This window comes from Alligator mississippiensis, chromosome 2 (genome assembly GCF_030867095.1).
Source record: "Alligator mississippiensis isolate rAllMis1 chromosome 2, rAllMis1, whole genome shotgun sequence".
NCBI lineage: Eukaryota > Metazoa > Chordata > Crocodylia > Alligatoridae > Alligator > Alligator mississippiensis.
The window spans coordinates 210,754,254-210,771,066 of NC_081825.1; the positions used below are offsets into that span (position 1 = coordinate 210,754,254).

Genomic DNA, 16,813 nt, shown 5'->3' on the forward strand with positions numbered 1-16,813 from the left:
GGAGAGAACTAAATCCCCAGACCATGCTGACCCTGTATGCCTAGATCCAGCCCCCATGAAGTCCTGCAACTGAAGGATGGGTAGGAAGGGTGTGTGTGTGGGGGGATGGGGGGGGTAGAGGAACAAGGAGCTGACAGGCAGCTGCAGGGCCCAGTCAGAGCTGGATCCAGATGTGCAGGGATGTCATAGGCTGCAGAGAAACTGGGAGTGGGCAGGGAGGAGGAACCCCTTCCCACACACCACACCTCTGCTGCCACTGCTCTCAGACTTATTGAGGTAGCAAAGCGTCAATGGGGATGGAGGGTCTGAGCTGGCAGTCAAGATGGGGATTCAGGGCCCAAGAGGAGGTAACCTGTGGGGCAGTAGGGGAGATCCAAGTAATGCAGGGGGGTCCCTTGCCTTCTCCTTCCCAGCATATAGCAGAAAGCCAGGAAGTAGGGCAATCACGGAGCAAACTAGCAGACTCCAGGCACATGCCTGCTCACTAGCCCTGTGGTGGTAGACCTCAACATTAGAGGGAGTATTAACCCTGAATGTGTAACTGATCATTAGCACTGGTTAACCTTAACACAGACTAAGATACTTAAGGGTTAGCACTTGCTAACTGTGATGTGTAATCTCACCCTTAGACTCAAACTAACTGGACATACTGGCATTAATCTTAATTATTAAGGTAGTTCAGCAAAAGTAATGTCTGTTTAGTTAGGATTCAAAACACTTGTCATGAAGACAGCTCAACGGAAATAGTTTTCCTCCAAGTAAGCTCCAAGAACCTGCCATTTGATCACCAGGGTACATAATCTTTCACTTCAACTTCACTAATCATCACTTGGGTATTATTGTCAAAATGTCTCTTTATTGGCTTATGTGAAGTGAGTAGGTAGTTTGAGTCCTGTTCTTGTGAACACATGCCCACATCAAAATAAATTATAAATTTGCCATATACAAACATGGCAGTACTTAGTTGAAGTTCTGAATTTTATGCTTCACTCCTATTTGCTTAATTTTACATTAAATATATATTTATCAATGGCTCCTAAGGGGTAATTAAATAATCAGTAGATGTATTAATAAATACTAGTCAAATATTACATTTTGTTACCTAATTCAATAAGCTTACAATATAGCTTATAACCACCTAGAACATTTATACTGGTGTGCTTATAACAATGTTGGTTGGATTTCTCAAGCTTTATAAGCTATTTAATAAATACAGATTCATAGATGCTAGGGCCAGAAAGGACCTCAACAGATCATTGAGTCCAACCCCCTGCCTAGGCAGGAAAGAGTGCTGGGGTCAGATGACCTCAGCCAGATACCTTCTCTAAAAGACCCCCAAGGTAGAAGAGAACCATCTCCCTTGGAAGCACATTCTAGATTTTGGCCACCCTTACCATGAAGAAGCTTTTCCTGATATCTAGCTTAAATATGCTGTCTGTCAGTTTGCAACCATTGTTCCTTGTTACCCCAAAAGGTGCCCTGGTGAGCAGAGCATCTTGCTGCACCCCCCTAATGAATTTGTAGGTGGCCACAAGATCACCTCTCAGCCTTCTCTTGCGGAAGCTGAAGACGTCCAGGTCCCTCAGTCTCTCCTCATAGGCCTTGTCCTGTAAGCCCCTAACCATATAAGTGGCCCTCCTCTGGACCCTCTCAAGTCTATCAACATCCTTCTTGAAGTATGGCGCCCAAAAATGGACACAGTACTCCAACTGCAGTCTGACCAATGCCACATAGAGGGGAAGTATTACTTCCTTGGTTCTATTTGTCATGCATCTTCTGATGCATGATAATGTGTGTTTAGCTTTGCTGATGATTTCGTCACACTGATAACTCACGTTCATTTTGAAGTCCACTATGACTCCGAGATCTCTTTCTGCTTCTGTGCTGCTGAGAGGGTCACTTCCCAGCCAGTAAGTGTGCTGGATATTTTTGCACCCTAGGTGCAGCACTCTGCACTTGTCCTTGCCGTGTAATACCCTTAACATATTAAGTGTGGTCCCTATTCTTATCCTTATATGCGGAAAGAGTCTGTATGCAAATCTTCTGTGGGAAAACAATGCCAAATCATAGAACAGTTCAAACCTGAACATGCAATTTGCACAATTAGAGTAAGCTAAAAAAAAAATCCTTCATAAATGTTAATAGTTTGTAACTGTTTACTATTCTCTACACATGAAGCTGAAGTCTAGAACTTGAAGTAACTTTGCCTATGAGGTCTTTGCTCCTGCTCATACCAGGTATTGAGAAAGAGATATGCTACCATCAATGTCTTGAGATACTGATGCACTAAAAAGATGCAAGAGAGATGGAGTTGTAAAGTTAGAAGGAGAGACTATACTGTGGAGCAGCAAAGAACCAGGAAAAGTGAGGGACACGTGACAACCTTTGGTAGTACTCAATTCAAATATACCAACCTGTGAATAGGCACAAAAAAATAATGGAAACTTTAAGCCTGCCTTACATCCTCCCAAATGCAGGCTTCTCTAACACTTAGATAACTATATAAGCAGGGCCAGCATCTATAGCTTGCTCTAAACATATTGCTGTAGTGCTATATTTCTACTGCTGATTCTGATGCACCCATCCTATTCCCAAGCACACACCTTGGGTCCTGAATTTACTAAGGCTCCTTAGAAAGGATCTTTATGGCTGCCCTCCTTAAGTTGACTCCTTAAGGGTTTTAGGATCCCTTTGTACTGTTTTGGCACTTTTACCTAATTTAACGGTGACAGAATAGGGGTCTTGCCACTGGTATTTGGCAGATAGAATGTGATAACTCTGGGGTCAGTTGTCCTTTGCTTTTATAGGGCTCTGAGAGATGTTACACTGTTAAACATGTGTAACAGGACCATGCCCTGTTACTAGGGGCTCAGGGGAATATGAACAGCCCCACACTCCAGAAGCACCTCTGCACACCCACCCCAGACTGGGGAGAACTCACTGGAGCCTGGGGAACTATGGGAAATAGGTCCTGGGACATAGTGAGTCCTGCAGCAAGGGAGCTGACACAGGTATGGGGAGTGAGAGAGGTTTAGCCGTGTGAGCCCAGAGTGGGAAAGATAAAAGACACTGAAAACAGCCTCAAGAGACTGCACCTAGTGAGGGAGAAGGCTGCCTGGAGCAGTCAGGGGTTAAGCAGGCACGAGGAGAGCTTAGAGCAGGCCTCTTCTCTGTTTGTTTGTTTGCTTGCTTGCTTGATCATTTGCATTGTTACACAAGCCGCAGGCTCTGCGTAGCCTCTGAAAGACAAGAGACAGCCAGGTGGTGAAGCTGGAAGAACCACTGGAAGACAGCTAAGTGCTAACTTATTTGTTTATCTTCCTTTTGTTTTGTTTTGCATTGCTAACAAGCTTGGGGTAGCCTCCAGGTGTTATCCACTAGTCTGACTGCAGCAGAGGCAAGGTCGCTGAACAGTGGGTCCTTGGCCAAAGCCCACATCAAAAGTAAAACTGGTCAGCTCAACTAGCTTGACCAAACATATCCTGCTGTGATCTGCCCAGACTCTGCCCATAGCTGCCTACACCATGTTAACCATGTCATAACTTGTAACATGCCTCAGGTTCAGCCACTTTATGGCATGATAAATTGGCAAACCAGCCACAAAGACGTTCCACATTAAATGAGGGCCTCTCTAAGGTGTCTGTGTATATTGTGCCTTAAATTGAATGTGTGACATATATCCCAGGCCCCGGGCTTCCCCTGAATTGATCCTGAGGCTCACCTGGGCTTCAGAATGGAGTATGGGCAGCACCAGAGCCTGGGACACAGGCTTTCCCCCTCTTTCCTCCTCCCCGGACAATGTCTCAGTCCACAAGGGCAGGCAAGGGATAGCCTTGGATCCCAAACTGGTAGGGACCCAGGGCTGTCCTGTGTCCCCCACTCTCAGTAAAGCCAAAGGAAATGTTCCCATTTTCTTCAGTGGGAGTATTACCAGTTAATAAACCCACATTTTATTCACCAAGGATATTCAAACCCGGTGCAGGTATAAATAAGAGTAATATGACCTTTCATTCAAACCACATCTTGGCAATGGTTTACAAAATCATTTAACTTTTTTTTTTTATGCTGTTCTTGAGTTGACCCCATTATTGTCTTGGAAGCCTAAAAATAAAACAATTAAGCAGAGTAAAAAGGAGGAAAAAAAAGAAAAGAAGGATGAAAATAGAAATTAATGGGAAATCTTGAAAGACAGCTTCAAAATTGCAGTAATATATCTTGTTACCTGGTGAACAATTGAAGGCAGATCAGTTAGCTATGTTCTGGATATTAAGGTACTGCCATCTATAGGTGATAATTCCTATTTACAGCCTAGCACGAAAGCAAAGAAACAAGGAGATTCTAATTTTCTGTGAAATAGTAGTAGTCTAGGCCATTTAGTCTCAACGGGGTAACTGTAACAACCTAAGGTCAAACAAGTTGCCCCTCTTTAAATGAGTACTGAATTTAGCCAAAAACGATTACATACTGTAATGATTTACTTCCACACAACTTAATAAATTATCAAACTGCATTCCAATGCCTTTTGAAGTCAATAGTCCATGGATTTCAATGGGATAAAGGTTGGATTCTGATTCTGTTCCTAATGAAACTGTTGCAAATCAGGTATGATTGCAACAAAGTTAATTAACTTATGTCAGTACATAAGTATAAAAGGTAGGAAAAGGTCCTTGAATGCCTCTTCTTGGAGGAAAGACTAAAGCCAAAATCGTTAAAGGTAGTTGGGCACCTAAATTCCCTTTGAGAATTTGGGACTAAGTCCTTTTTTCTCCACCTAAAAAAAGTATTAATCTCCACTCAAATAATAAAAGGATTTTCATTCAAAGTTGTTATTTGCAATAATGAAAAATTCACAAGAGAGGAGGAGAGAAAAGACAGAAGAAGCAAACAAAAATAATGAAGGAAAGACCAAAAAAACCCACTCACAGTTGCCTGCTGCTTTTCTGCTTTCTCAGCTGCCTCATTAAGCTGCTTTTGAAAGGCCTCCTGGAGAGATTTCATTTCTTCCCTAGTTTGGTGAAAAGACACAACACAAACTCCATCACTACTGTCCATTAGGAAATATTTTTTGTTTACTTAAGTTTCAAAAGGCGGCACGTTTAATTATACGGAGTAACAGACAGGTGTGCTGTGTCTATTTTTTTGTCAATAAAGACTTAACGACCCAGTGAACTCTAGTGCTAATGCAAGAAGAAAATTATCGCTAATCGAAATTGGCTACCTTTTGTATCTACTGTGTATCTTGCTGTGTAAAACACCTGCCAATGTAAAATGTCTAGTAAAAAAGAATTGGTATAATAATAGTAAAGAAAGTAAACCACTAAAGGCACAATTAATTGAAAATATACTACTGTCATGGAGAGCTAGTCTATATTTTCCTTTACAAAATCTCAGCAGATACAACTAACCCAGTAGTTTTCTCTTTTGCTGGAAGCAAAATATATATAACTCCATAAAAGGTCTTGGCATATACTTGTTTTGAAGACACAACAATATAAATAATATTGATTGTGATGGTTTCTTTTTCATATTGTATTATTCATTCTAACAAACTGGACACTAATGCAGACAATTTTCCTGCTAGAGAACTGTCAAATCTAAACAACATGCGGCCATCCCCTCAGCTCCCAGAATAGGGCACACACTAGAGAAACTGTACATAGAACATCTTCATGGTGACATATTTTGGATCAGCCCAACAGCCTTGTCAGGTCTGCCTCTGCTATAAACAAAACTTCAGGAAAATGCTGCTGCAACCAGTCCCCAGAAAACCCCTGCTGGCCTTAAGCAGAGCTCAGGTGCAGAGGAGAATTTAGCCTATTGCCTACTTGATTGGTATAGAATGCATCTCGTACAAAAGGCCAGAAGTATATCACTTGCTGGCTCATCTTTTTATCTGCATCATTGTTCACTGAAAGTCCTGGTATACTGAAGATTTAATTGAAACAGTGCTGGAAACAGCTGGCAAAGGCAGAGGGCCATCAGCACTAGGACTCCCAATGTTGTTACAGCTTAAATCAAAGTCACTTTAAAGTGTTGACAGTTCCTTGAAATAATAGAACTTAAACAGTCACAGAAGCCTCCAAGATCTAGCACAGCATAAAAATGTAACTGAACAGATGGTAAGAGATTCCAGTTATATTTCTAATCATTAAACAGTAGATTCAGATCCTCAACTGATGTAAATCAGCAGTTTCACTGAGGTCCATGGAGCTATAGTAATTTACACCACCTGGCATTCTTCATTTTACTGCATCATGCATCACAGCATGGGAAGACAAAGTGCAGCCCATCAGCCAAATGTAGCTCACATTACTACAGCGCAAACAATTTGTGGGTTTAATAAAGGGATCCAGTCCAGAAGGTCTTAACGTGTTCATCTAAATGGTTTTGTATTAAACATGAGGACAACTGCACTTTAGGTACAGGCTCAGACTCTTAGTACGTGAATCATATGGTCCTCCACCGGGTGAGCTGAGAGAAGGATAAAAGTATGATCTACAATGAGGTTAAGACAGGTTGCTATTTTGATATATTGCTTATCTACTAGGAAGTGTTTCCTTTCAGTCTTTGACCTATAATTACTGGGAAAGATGCATAAAAGTGCAGGTACACAACACCCATTGAATTAATTATATGATTATTTCCTTTGTTACTATGTTGTAAATATGAACATCAAAACTGGTCTTCTGTAACTGTTGTAGAACCAAAGTCCATTATGTAGTAGGAAAAAAATAACAGAAATGTAGTGCTGGAAGGGACTTTAAGAAGTCATTTAGTCCAGTCCCCAGTGAGTAATTAGCAATCACTTGAGTACTCACAAGTGCTGTTTCTATGGCTTTTTTTTTTTTTAAGTGTATTATAAAAGACTGAAATTTGAGAGGGACAGAGAGAAGAAGAAAAAAATGAAGCTATTTACTAGTACACTGTAGACATCAAACTGTCTCTCTGGGAACTGTGATGCAGCAGTACATTCCTATATACAAAATACTCAGTTTCATTGAAAACATAAACATTATTCAGTTTAGATGTATTGTGATGCATTTTAGGGGTGTCTTACACAAGAGAATGTGAAGAATAAATGCTAAGCTCCCATCAATGATGTGTTTTCTCTATCTCCTCCCAAGTTGTCTGGTAAGAATTTCCATAATTAACTTCTCAGCTTCTATCTGAATGCAAGCCACATATCTGAAGGCCAAATTTTTCAAAGTGCCTAGTTATCTTGGAGGCTTAATTTTTTTGGATGTTTAAAGACCTGGGTTTCTCAAAACACTGATTACGTCCATCCTCTGAAATTAGGACCTTTGGGTGAACTTCAGGAAGGATATAAAAAACAAACTGATGTATATTATTCACACAAATCACTTTTGAAGATGTAGTTCCATAGTTTTGTTGACTTGAGCAAAAATGATCCCAGGTCTGAACTATGCTGAAAAACCTAAACCTATCCTATGTGGTGTACATGTAGTTTAAATATTGCCTCTTGTTAAAATGATTAAGGGACTACTAAAAAGTGAAGTGCATTCAGTGGCAACCACAATTTCATATGTGGCAGATGATGGCTAGAAAATGGTATTCAGTGGTTTTATTTTGGGACTTGTTTTGTAGGTAAAGTAGATATGCATTAGGACAATGATCCAGGGCAATGGTAAGGGTTCATTGATTTCTAAAAGCCTGTTTGTGACAAAGTTTCTTCAAAGCCCACTGTGTCTACACAGGCAAGTAGCAAGCAGACACAGAGGCTGGGAAACTGAAGACATGTACGTCGCTGTTCCATAACATGAAAAATGTATCCAAACAGAGATAAGGGACTCTGACATGTTGGCCAGGTCACAGTACCCAACTGCAGGGTCCTTGAGATTTCTGGCTTTTGGTAATGAGACCAAATTAGGAGAAGATTGGTAAAAATCCAAATTAGGAGGTGTGCATGTGATGGTTTTGTGAAACAAAGGAATATGTTGACAGGAGAGAACGTGGACAGTGTGACAACCACAGGGAGAACAATCAATGATGCCCAGGGATGAAGAGTCATCAAAGGGGGAAAAAGAATACAAAAAAAGAGGGATTTCAGAGCAGAAAAGAGTCCCTGAGAGGAGAACCCAAAGCCACTATGGCATACCACCAGCCCATCTTACCCACTCCACCAGGGGGTGAGGGATGGGGCTCAGCTTTTGACTTCTAGGCTGCTGACATCTGACATTCAAGAGAGAACCTCAGAGTGAAGCTTGCATACTGGTCAGACAAACCTTGTTTCTGTGAACCCTGGGCCTGGCAGATATAGAATTCTTTACATTATTCTTACCTGCTATCACTGTGTATCAATAAAATTTGCCTATTATCAAATGGAGAGGTTGTGGTCAGTTTAAGGGTCTGGGTCTTCCTGGAACAACGTATCTGGGTCATAAATCCAGTGCCAAGAGCAGAAGCTATCTTGCAATGGCATTCCCCCTTGCTTTTTTATTCGCCATGGTCGAGAGTGACTGAAAATAACTGCTCTGAGATGCTTACAAGTTTAAATAAAGGCAAGATTAAATGTTATGGTCTCATAGTTTTCAGTTTATAAACTTAAAGAAAGAAGGGAGGAGGTAGAGTCTTACCTTTGTTTTTGGCCCAGTTCCAGAAGTTTATGCACATCACTTTTGGCAGATGCCTCATCATTTTTCAAAGACTGACAACAAAGGGGAGAAAGTATTACCAAAGATCCTTAATGCTACTCAACTGTGAAATGATTAACGGTGACCTCTTCTATAAACAACTCCCATTGAATAAACACATTTTATCATGTTTTAAGGAAAAGTACTGCTGTAACTCAGTTCTAACCACATACAGCTGTTCCAAATGCACATGTGGAGATTGAAGAATGTCCTAATAATATTGGCCATTGGCTCAGTATGTCCCATAAAAGTAGTACGTTTCTTTGCATAGTTCCTGCTCTCTGCTGAAGCAACTTAGAATATATTAAAGGATATTTTTTTGAGTACTGCTTTTGATTTATTTTGATTTTAATATAGACAATTTTAAAGCAAGCTTATTAAGAAAGAGGGTAAGCATATTTCCTGTGTAAACTGGGAAGAAAAAAGAAGTAAGAGTAGCAGGAAAAAGTATATAGACTGAATGGTTTTAAAGTATCACAATACTGCCCAGATAAGGTAGTATGATTCAAGTATGGATAAAGGGAGCACTCATTCCCTCAGTAGTAACAATATTGCCCCAAGAGCTGTTCAGGGGAAATTAATTCTCAGGATTGTCTCCTAAATTTTGCAATGCACATGAATATACAGGACAACCAGTACAGGCTATTTAAGACAAATGAAGTTTTCCAAAAGGGGGTAAAATTGAGATAATTCAGATTGGTTATCAGCTGAATAGTTTTATCATCTCTGTTTTCATGAGGCCAGAACTGTTGCTCTCTTTTGGAAATAGGTGACAGCAGTTGTATATAAATCCCGGACAAGACTGTAAATCCTTTTTCCATACCGAGCAGTTGTCCTTATGGCAGAGTTAACTCAAGTATTGTCCTTAAGTTAAGTTCTTTCCATGCACAAAAACCTTTCCTTCAAGTGTGGTCATGTTTTTAGCTTACTTGACTAGCTAAAAGTTAAAGCTGAATAATGTAGCAAGTCTTAAAACAATTATTCTGTCCTTTTAAACAAATGACTTTGCAGTAATGCAGTATGTCCACTCTTGCTCACTCAACCTCAGAGGTATTAACTTGAGCGTAGATAATGTAAGTTGTTTCTGAAATGAAGACACAATTCGGGAACATGGTCGCAACTACATCACTGAGCAACAGTTTGCCTACATGAATAAAAGGGTATTTCTAGTAAGTCAATTAATTATTTTCTTCTCTCCTATCCCAGTATGTTCTGCTCCCTAATGATTTCTCCATAACCTCTTCAAATTACAAGCAAGTGTGATACAAAAGTAAACAGACATATTGTGACATCATATGGTTAATACTTTACTTATCTGTAATGCTACCCATATTTTCCTAAAATTATATAATATTTAAAATCTGTAAAAGCATCAAAAAAACAAAGGGTCAGTAGTTACCAATTATTCATATGTTATAAATAAGATATTTATAACATAAATATTCAAATTCCAGTGAAATCAAGTGAGTAATACTATGTAATGGAGACAAGAATGGAAATCTAACCTGGAGATTTACTTTAATTCCCTCAAGTTCTTTTGATGTCTTTGACAGTTGACGGAGGATGTTGCTTCTTTCCTTAAAAACTTCTTTCAGTTGTCTTTCCAGTTCTTCGTAGCCCTGTCTAACACAGAAAGTACAGGAATGAGGTACTCTGAAAAGTCATTTGGTATCAGAAACATAATTCATCCAATTTCAGTCAGTAGCAGGATCCATTTCCACTTCACAAAAAGAGTCTTTGTTTTACTTTGGGTTTCCCCACCTTCTCCTCCTTTCTATGTAATCATTCTTAGCAAATGTCTTCCATTTTCCATATCAGGAACTGATATGTTTTATGACAAATTGTAAAATGCTATATCTGTGTGTACAAATCTTCAGATCATAGCACCGCCAGGAACCAATTGATAGTTTCATTGTGCAACAAAAGATGTTGCATCTTACACAAGTTGCAGGATGTTACAATATCCTTCTCCTTGCTTGTGTGGACCATTGACCTATGCAGCATATGAGGTTTTGCATGACAGTGCGGTTTGCAGAAAAGGTGGTTCAAAATTACTTGAATTTTCAATTTCACCCCCTTTGTATAAAATAAAGATGGAAATTTTTTCTGTCAGGGCAGAGGGGAACATTTACAAAAACGTGGCCCAAAGAGCCAAAAGGGACTATTTGTGAATTCATTCACAAATAATTTTAGCTGGAAAAAAGGCAAAACGTATTTTGAAACGGTTTTGAAGCTTACCCAAATATAAACAAATATTATCTTCAGCTTACTTTACCAACATTTTACAGATGTGTTTCTGGAAACAGTCTAAAAATATCTGATCTGCCATCTTTTTAACAACGATCATAATATCTGTAATTATCTCTAGCAACTGTGAAAAAAAACTGAAGTTTTATTCCGTAATATAACAACTTGTTTCCTGTAAATATGCATAGGTCACCTCTGTCCTACGGGTGACAAAATCTACTTTTCATACAAATGCCTCCAACTTGAACTTTCAAGCAGGTTTGTGGCAATAGCACCTTTATCTTCCATTTCCATGTATAAGATCAATAGCAAACAGCATTTCAGGCATCTTCAAAGGAGGAATAAAACTCCACTAATGTTTCTGGATCTAGAGCAAGGAAAAACCAAAATCTCAATATGGGCAGAGTAGAAGAAAAAAATTTTTTTTTAATTCTGCAAAAAGGGTATAAAAAGGGATAAAAGTGGAGTCAATCCATATGGACTATAAACTGGTCTCTTTTTTCCCTGGGGGAAAAAAAAAAAAATCACTGGCTGCTTTTGCTTCCAACTTTGTCCCTAATATTAGACCTGTCTGCTTTACACAAACCTTGAACACATAAGAGAGTATGGATGGTTATTCTTATTTTCAAAATGCAACAGATCCAGCTCAGTAGTTACTGAGAGCATGTAACTTCCTTTTGTGTGCTCAGATACCGCAATGACAGGCATCGCTAGAAAACTGTAGCACAAAGACAACATAAATTCCTTGAGAGCTGCTACTATTTGTGTGATGGCCTATATGAAATTAGTTTGTCATCTCAGGTCGTTGGTATACAGTGCAAAAATCAGCACCAAGGACACTAGTTGACAGTCTCATTTGATAGGTCAAGGACTGAATGTCTATGGAGACTGAGCTACCCTTCTCAGTATAAATGGTAATTCCTTGTCAGGTAAGAATCGAGGCGCATTAGTTGGAGGGCATTGTATAAACTGTCATGACAACTGTCCTGCTTGTTTTTAATCTGAGGTTAAAACTGGGTCTTCAGTTAGAAGGCTGCCAATCCAGCACCTTTTGCAAGGACCACAATTCACTTGAAATATTATTTAAACAATAAGAAAAGCCTTATCGAAATAAAAAGGATGGTGCTTAAAGCCATGCTTACAGCAATGGAATTGCCTGAAAGTGTGGCAGAGAGAGAGGGAAAGACAGAGAGGGACTGAGTGTGGGAGAACATCCATTTATATGCCAGATGGTATCAGTGACAGCAACGGAAAGAGTGGGAGGTTAAGAATAGGCTGTAAAGACATTGTTAGGAAAATGTATCTTTACTGCATCTGCTCTGGTGTCTGGGAGAGGAGAATGCCCTCTGGAACCAGCAATCCCATCAGTAGGATATGAGTGACAGAAACAAAACAAACAAAAATTATATGTATAGTGTACAGGCAGCATTTGAAGTAAACATTAACCTAGAAGTAAACTTCCCCTAGCTGATATACCTGATGGTATACCATCAGGTCAGAACAGGTCCATTGTAGCTAATCTTTACAGAAAGCTGAGGATCTGTACGCACTAATTCGCAGACAAAATTCAAAGCTGAGACGATATCTATAGAATGGAGGGGGCCTGAGAAATTCCATCAATCTAAAACAAAATGATATGAAAAACTTGAGAGGCTAAGGACAATGTACAGAATACAGAAATAAGATGCAACTAAAAAAAAAAAACAACTACTGAGACATAGCTGGATTTTCTGGGGAGGGAAGAGAAAGGGATGGGAGAACCAAGGTTGCTTGGTTTTTTGGAAATTTTTTATTTTCATGGAAATTCTGTTTGTTTAAAAAAAAACAACCTGACTGCCTGAAACATTAAATTCTGAATGAAAACCAAAAGAAGCAAATAAAAAAAATAATAAATGACATTTTTAAAATAGTGAACTGGAAATGCTGCTCTTGTGCCTCAGATTTGTGGTTTGGATGTGTTATCATTACATGGATGCTTCTACCTCCATGGCCCCTCTTTCCATTCTGAGTGAAGACCCCGGAAGTTGCCTGTCCTTGCTTGTCTGGGCAGTGGAATTTCATAAGTCTTTCAGTCTTAGATAGGGACCTGGTACAACACCTCGATTCTTCCACCTCCTTGTAACTACATGTCTGACCAAACCCATGCATTACCTCTCTTGTGGTCCCTGTGACTAGTTATATGATGATAAAAAGACTTCATAAAACAAGTATGTTTATTTTAAAAAGGAAATATATTACAGACATTTGTTCAAAAACAAAAAGCTAGCCCACAAGTATATTTGGGCTCTTTTATTTGGTGCCTCGCTACAAGCTAAGGCCACTCAGCTTCCCTCTGGAGTTGCAGGAAGAGAAAAGAGCCAACCAACTTTCTGTTAGAAATTCTTTTGAGACCTGGAAAGCATCAGTTTCTCAGTGACTGCTCTCCCATATCTTTTATTTCAGAGCCCAGCTCTGGAGGCTTCTTCTTGTTATTCAACCTGGTTTCCAGCTTCTTATTCTTATTCAGACCAGTTTCTCCATTTGCATATCCGGGCCATCTAAGAACAGGCTTCTCTTGCCAGGCAGATCCAGAGGGAAATACAGTGGCATGGCTGCACCCTGCTTTCAGATTAGACTGTGCCACTGGAGCCTCTGGGACTTATTAAAAATCCCCAAAGCAGGTGAGAATCACCCCTCCCTTCCCCTCAGTGCTCGGAGGCATATCCCTTCTCCCTGTCTCCCCGCCCCTGTTCCTTGCCTGGCCTTGCTGCTTTCCTCACTCTCCCAGGGGAGGGGGAAACTTCAGGGCTGCTCCTGCCCATTCCAGGTGGGCTGCCTGACACCTAGGTTTGGAAGCTTCCCCTGGCACACCAGGGGAAGCAGAAGTAGTGAGCAGGGGAAGGAGGGGAGGGAAAAGGACATGTCTAAACTCTGAGGGGAAAGTAAAGGAATTCTTAGCTGGTTTTTGGTCTTTAAAAAGTCCCCATAGGCTCCCAGGGTACAGACTGCCTGCACTGGTTTGTGGGCAGAGAGGAGGCTGGGAGGAGGTGCAGCCATCACTGCAGTATGGGGTAGTGCATCCAAGCCCCCTTTGCCAAATCCTGGATCTGTGCTGGCTGCACTATGAACAACATACACCCCAGGTACCACTCGCATTCATCACAGATGGACCTACACTTTTAGTCTTCTCTAAGGAGGAAGGTTCTGCAGCTGACATATACATCCTATTTCATATAGGGTCTAGGGGTGCCAACACTGTTTGAATCTGTTCCAGGAGGTTTCTGGAATGCCAAGATGCCTGTGATAGATGACGTAAATGTGCCCGCATGCTTGCGTATATCAGTTATGGGTTACAGTGTGTAGACTTTATATCAGACAGGCAAATGCACACTACTGATACATTTTTAAAACCCACTGGATTCCTGTATAAATTGGTTTCCACATTTAATATTTATTTTAATGAATACCCTATCATTTATCCCCCGGGTGACTCTCAGCAATCTCCTGGAGATTTATTATCTAATTCTTAGAGACTCCTGGGCAATCCTGGAGGGTTGGCAACTCTAATAGGGTCTACACTCAGAAAAAGGCAAGACTAGGAGAGATCAGCCAAGGAGCTTAGGCCACTGAGGAGAATGGGAACATAATGTACTTAAACTACAATGTCTATGAGGTGCCTTAGCACCAGTTCTGGATAGATTTTTTTTTTTCAGTGTAAGTTCTGTTTCTTGCCAAAGGAAAAATGGCACATTTTCAAACCAGTTCTAGTACAAATGTTATTTTCTATGAATAAGTTTTAACTCTCAGATAAAAACCCATCTTCATAGTCACTATTACAGACTTTAGCAAGATATTTTATTCCTTTGTAGTTCTGATTTAATTTGAGTTTCCTCTGAAGCTGTGGGTGAACCTTGTTTAATTTAAAATACTTCTGGTTTCAGGTTGATGGTGGGAGCTTCAGTATGAACCATCCACAGCAGGGTTAAAAAAGATTTAGATCAAGTGAGCACTCTGTGCAAGACACTCTGTCTATAAAAAGGTGAGAAGACAGAGGTCAGACACAAGCCTTATTCACACAAATAATCCTGTTATCTTTACCAGGATAAAACATGTTGGCAAATGCTGATCACAAATATGGGCCAGAGTCAGACACATCATAGGTTTAAACTGCAACATTCACACTCAAATGTTTTAAATCCCCAGTTCACCAATGGTCAAATCTGGGATCAGATTTTTCCTGAAATTACTTCAGAAAATATCCTAGGTAGTAATTTACTTGCTGAATACTAGTGTTCAAAGGTAAATGCAAAAAAAAAAAAGTCAATTTCCCTGCATTTACATTCTATGGAAAAAAACTTTCTCCTTTAAGTGGCTATCACAACTACATGCAATTTTTAACAAGGTGTGCAATGCTATTAAATAGCTGGGTGACCTAGGAACATTGTGTATAATCAACCTGACCAGCTTCAAAGGATGCAGCCTACTATAATTTGTGGAGCAGCAGTCAGCAGCACATTTCCTTCTACTTACAGCCACTGGTTAGTTTAAACAAGGAGACTATTGCTTTCAGTCCTTTTTAAGCATCAGAAACAACATATTAGACTTGATGGTGTCTCCTGGCACCCAAAGTCATGACCCTATTTACAGTGAAAAAATTACAAAAAGGACAAACTGCAGAAGGTAATCCCCTGTCTTAAACAATCACTATAAAGTATCCTATGAGATTTCTCATACAATTTTGTTCAATGTTTAGTTAATGATCATCTGTACTAGGTAGCAAATTACATTATTCCCGCAATGGTAAATTCACTGTATTGTCTTTTGTGTTCTGATATTCACCCATATAAATGAATCAGGATCTCTAACTAAAACTATTCTTGCTCATTTGTTTCCCTCTTCCAGTATATCAAAAAATGCTCCATAGTAAAAATCAATTTCTTCCAGGAATCAACCTGCCAAGCAGAGTCACAGAATGAACTGAGTCCTGCTTCTCATGGGAAAAGGACACGTAGCTTTCCAGCACTGATTGGCAGAGGTGGCTGACTACGCACTGTATGTAGGACTCTGACGGAATATATTTTTGTTTGTTAGAATGAATATTGACAGACAGGAGGTGTGGGGGGCAGGGGGAAGGGAAGAAGATAACATTGTTTCAAAAACCTGGGATTAAGGAGAAAAATGTAACAATAATTCCTGAGATATTTGTTAAGATTCTGAAAATTAAGGCCGAAAATATTTCCACGCAAGTGCAACGCAAAGGAAAAGAGAACTGAGCTCAAAAGGGGAGAATTACTTTTACCCTAGTGCTTCTACAATTAACACATTCATGGTTTCTACAATGAACATACTCATGGCTTCCTGCCTTTTAAGAGTGAAAACGAGTACAAAAAAGGTTGAACCAGTAAGATAGCTACTGTAGTGTGTTGCTACAGATCACCAAAGAGTGGAGCAGGATTGAAGCTGATAGACCTCTAGCTAGGACTGTGACTTCTAGTCACATGAAAAGAGAGTAGAATGTTGCGTCTTCTTAAACCAAAAAATGTATAATTTCTAGGCTTTATAATTATGAAGAAAATATTGGAAATGTGATTCAAGTGTAATAGTTGCAGCAAGTCTGAAGACAACCTGAAACAACCACCCTTATGGTAAAAACTCCCCTGTACATCTAAAAAAAAGTGGCAGCATTTCCTTCTCAGAAGACTCCTACCAGCACTATACCAATGGGTAGCTTAATGCAACAGAAAAAGACTCTTGTAGATATGACCCATCCATCCTAGAAGACATACTCCAGATACAGGGGCACCTCCCTTCCTACCTAAGAGGGAGGAAAAGCCTTGTCATCACCACTATTGTTTCCAAGGTGAAAAAACACCCTCCCCACTATCCTCTGCCAACACAACCAACTTACACTCCAGGTGCTAAGCTATAGGTGGTGT

At 39.9% G+C, this 16,813-nt stretch overlaps 1 protein-coding gene across 8 annotated transcripts in view; it reads right to left on the minus strand.

Moving 5' to 3' along the window:
- LUZP2 (leucine zipper protein 2) overlaps positions 1-16,813 on the minus strand; it is a 433,570-nt gene that overhangs the window by 219,298 nt on the left and 197,459 nt on the right. For 6 of the 8 annotated variants that reach the window (XM_019477006.2, XM_019477005.2, XM_059722726.1 and 3 more), the window contains exons 3-5: positions 10,157-10,274; positions 8,595-8,665; positions 4,924-5,005 (exon numbers count right to left, since the gene is read on the minus strand). In XM_019477006.2, the coding sequence (XP_019332551.2) occupies positions 4,924-5,005; positions 8,595-8,665; positions 10,157-10,274 (271 nt within the window). The remainder of the gene's footprint in view (positions 1-4,923; positions 5,006-8,594; positions 8,666-10,156; positions 10,275-16,813) is intronic. The other 2 variants (XM_059722724.1, XM_059722725.1) reach the window with 1 other exon arrangement.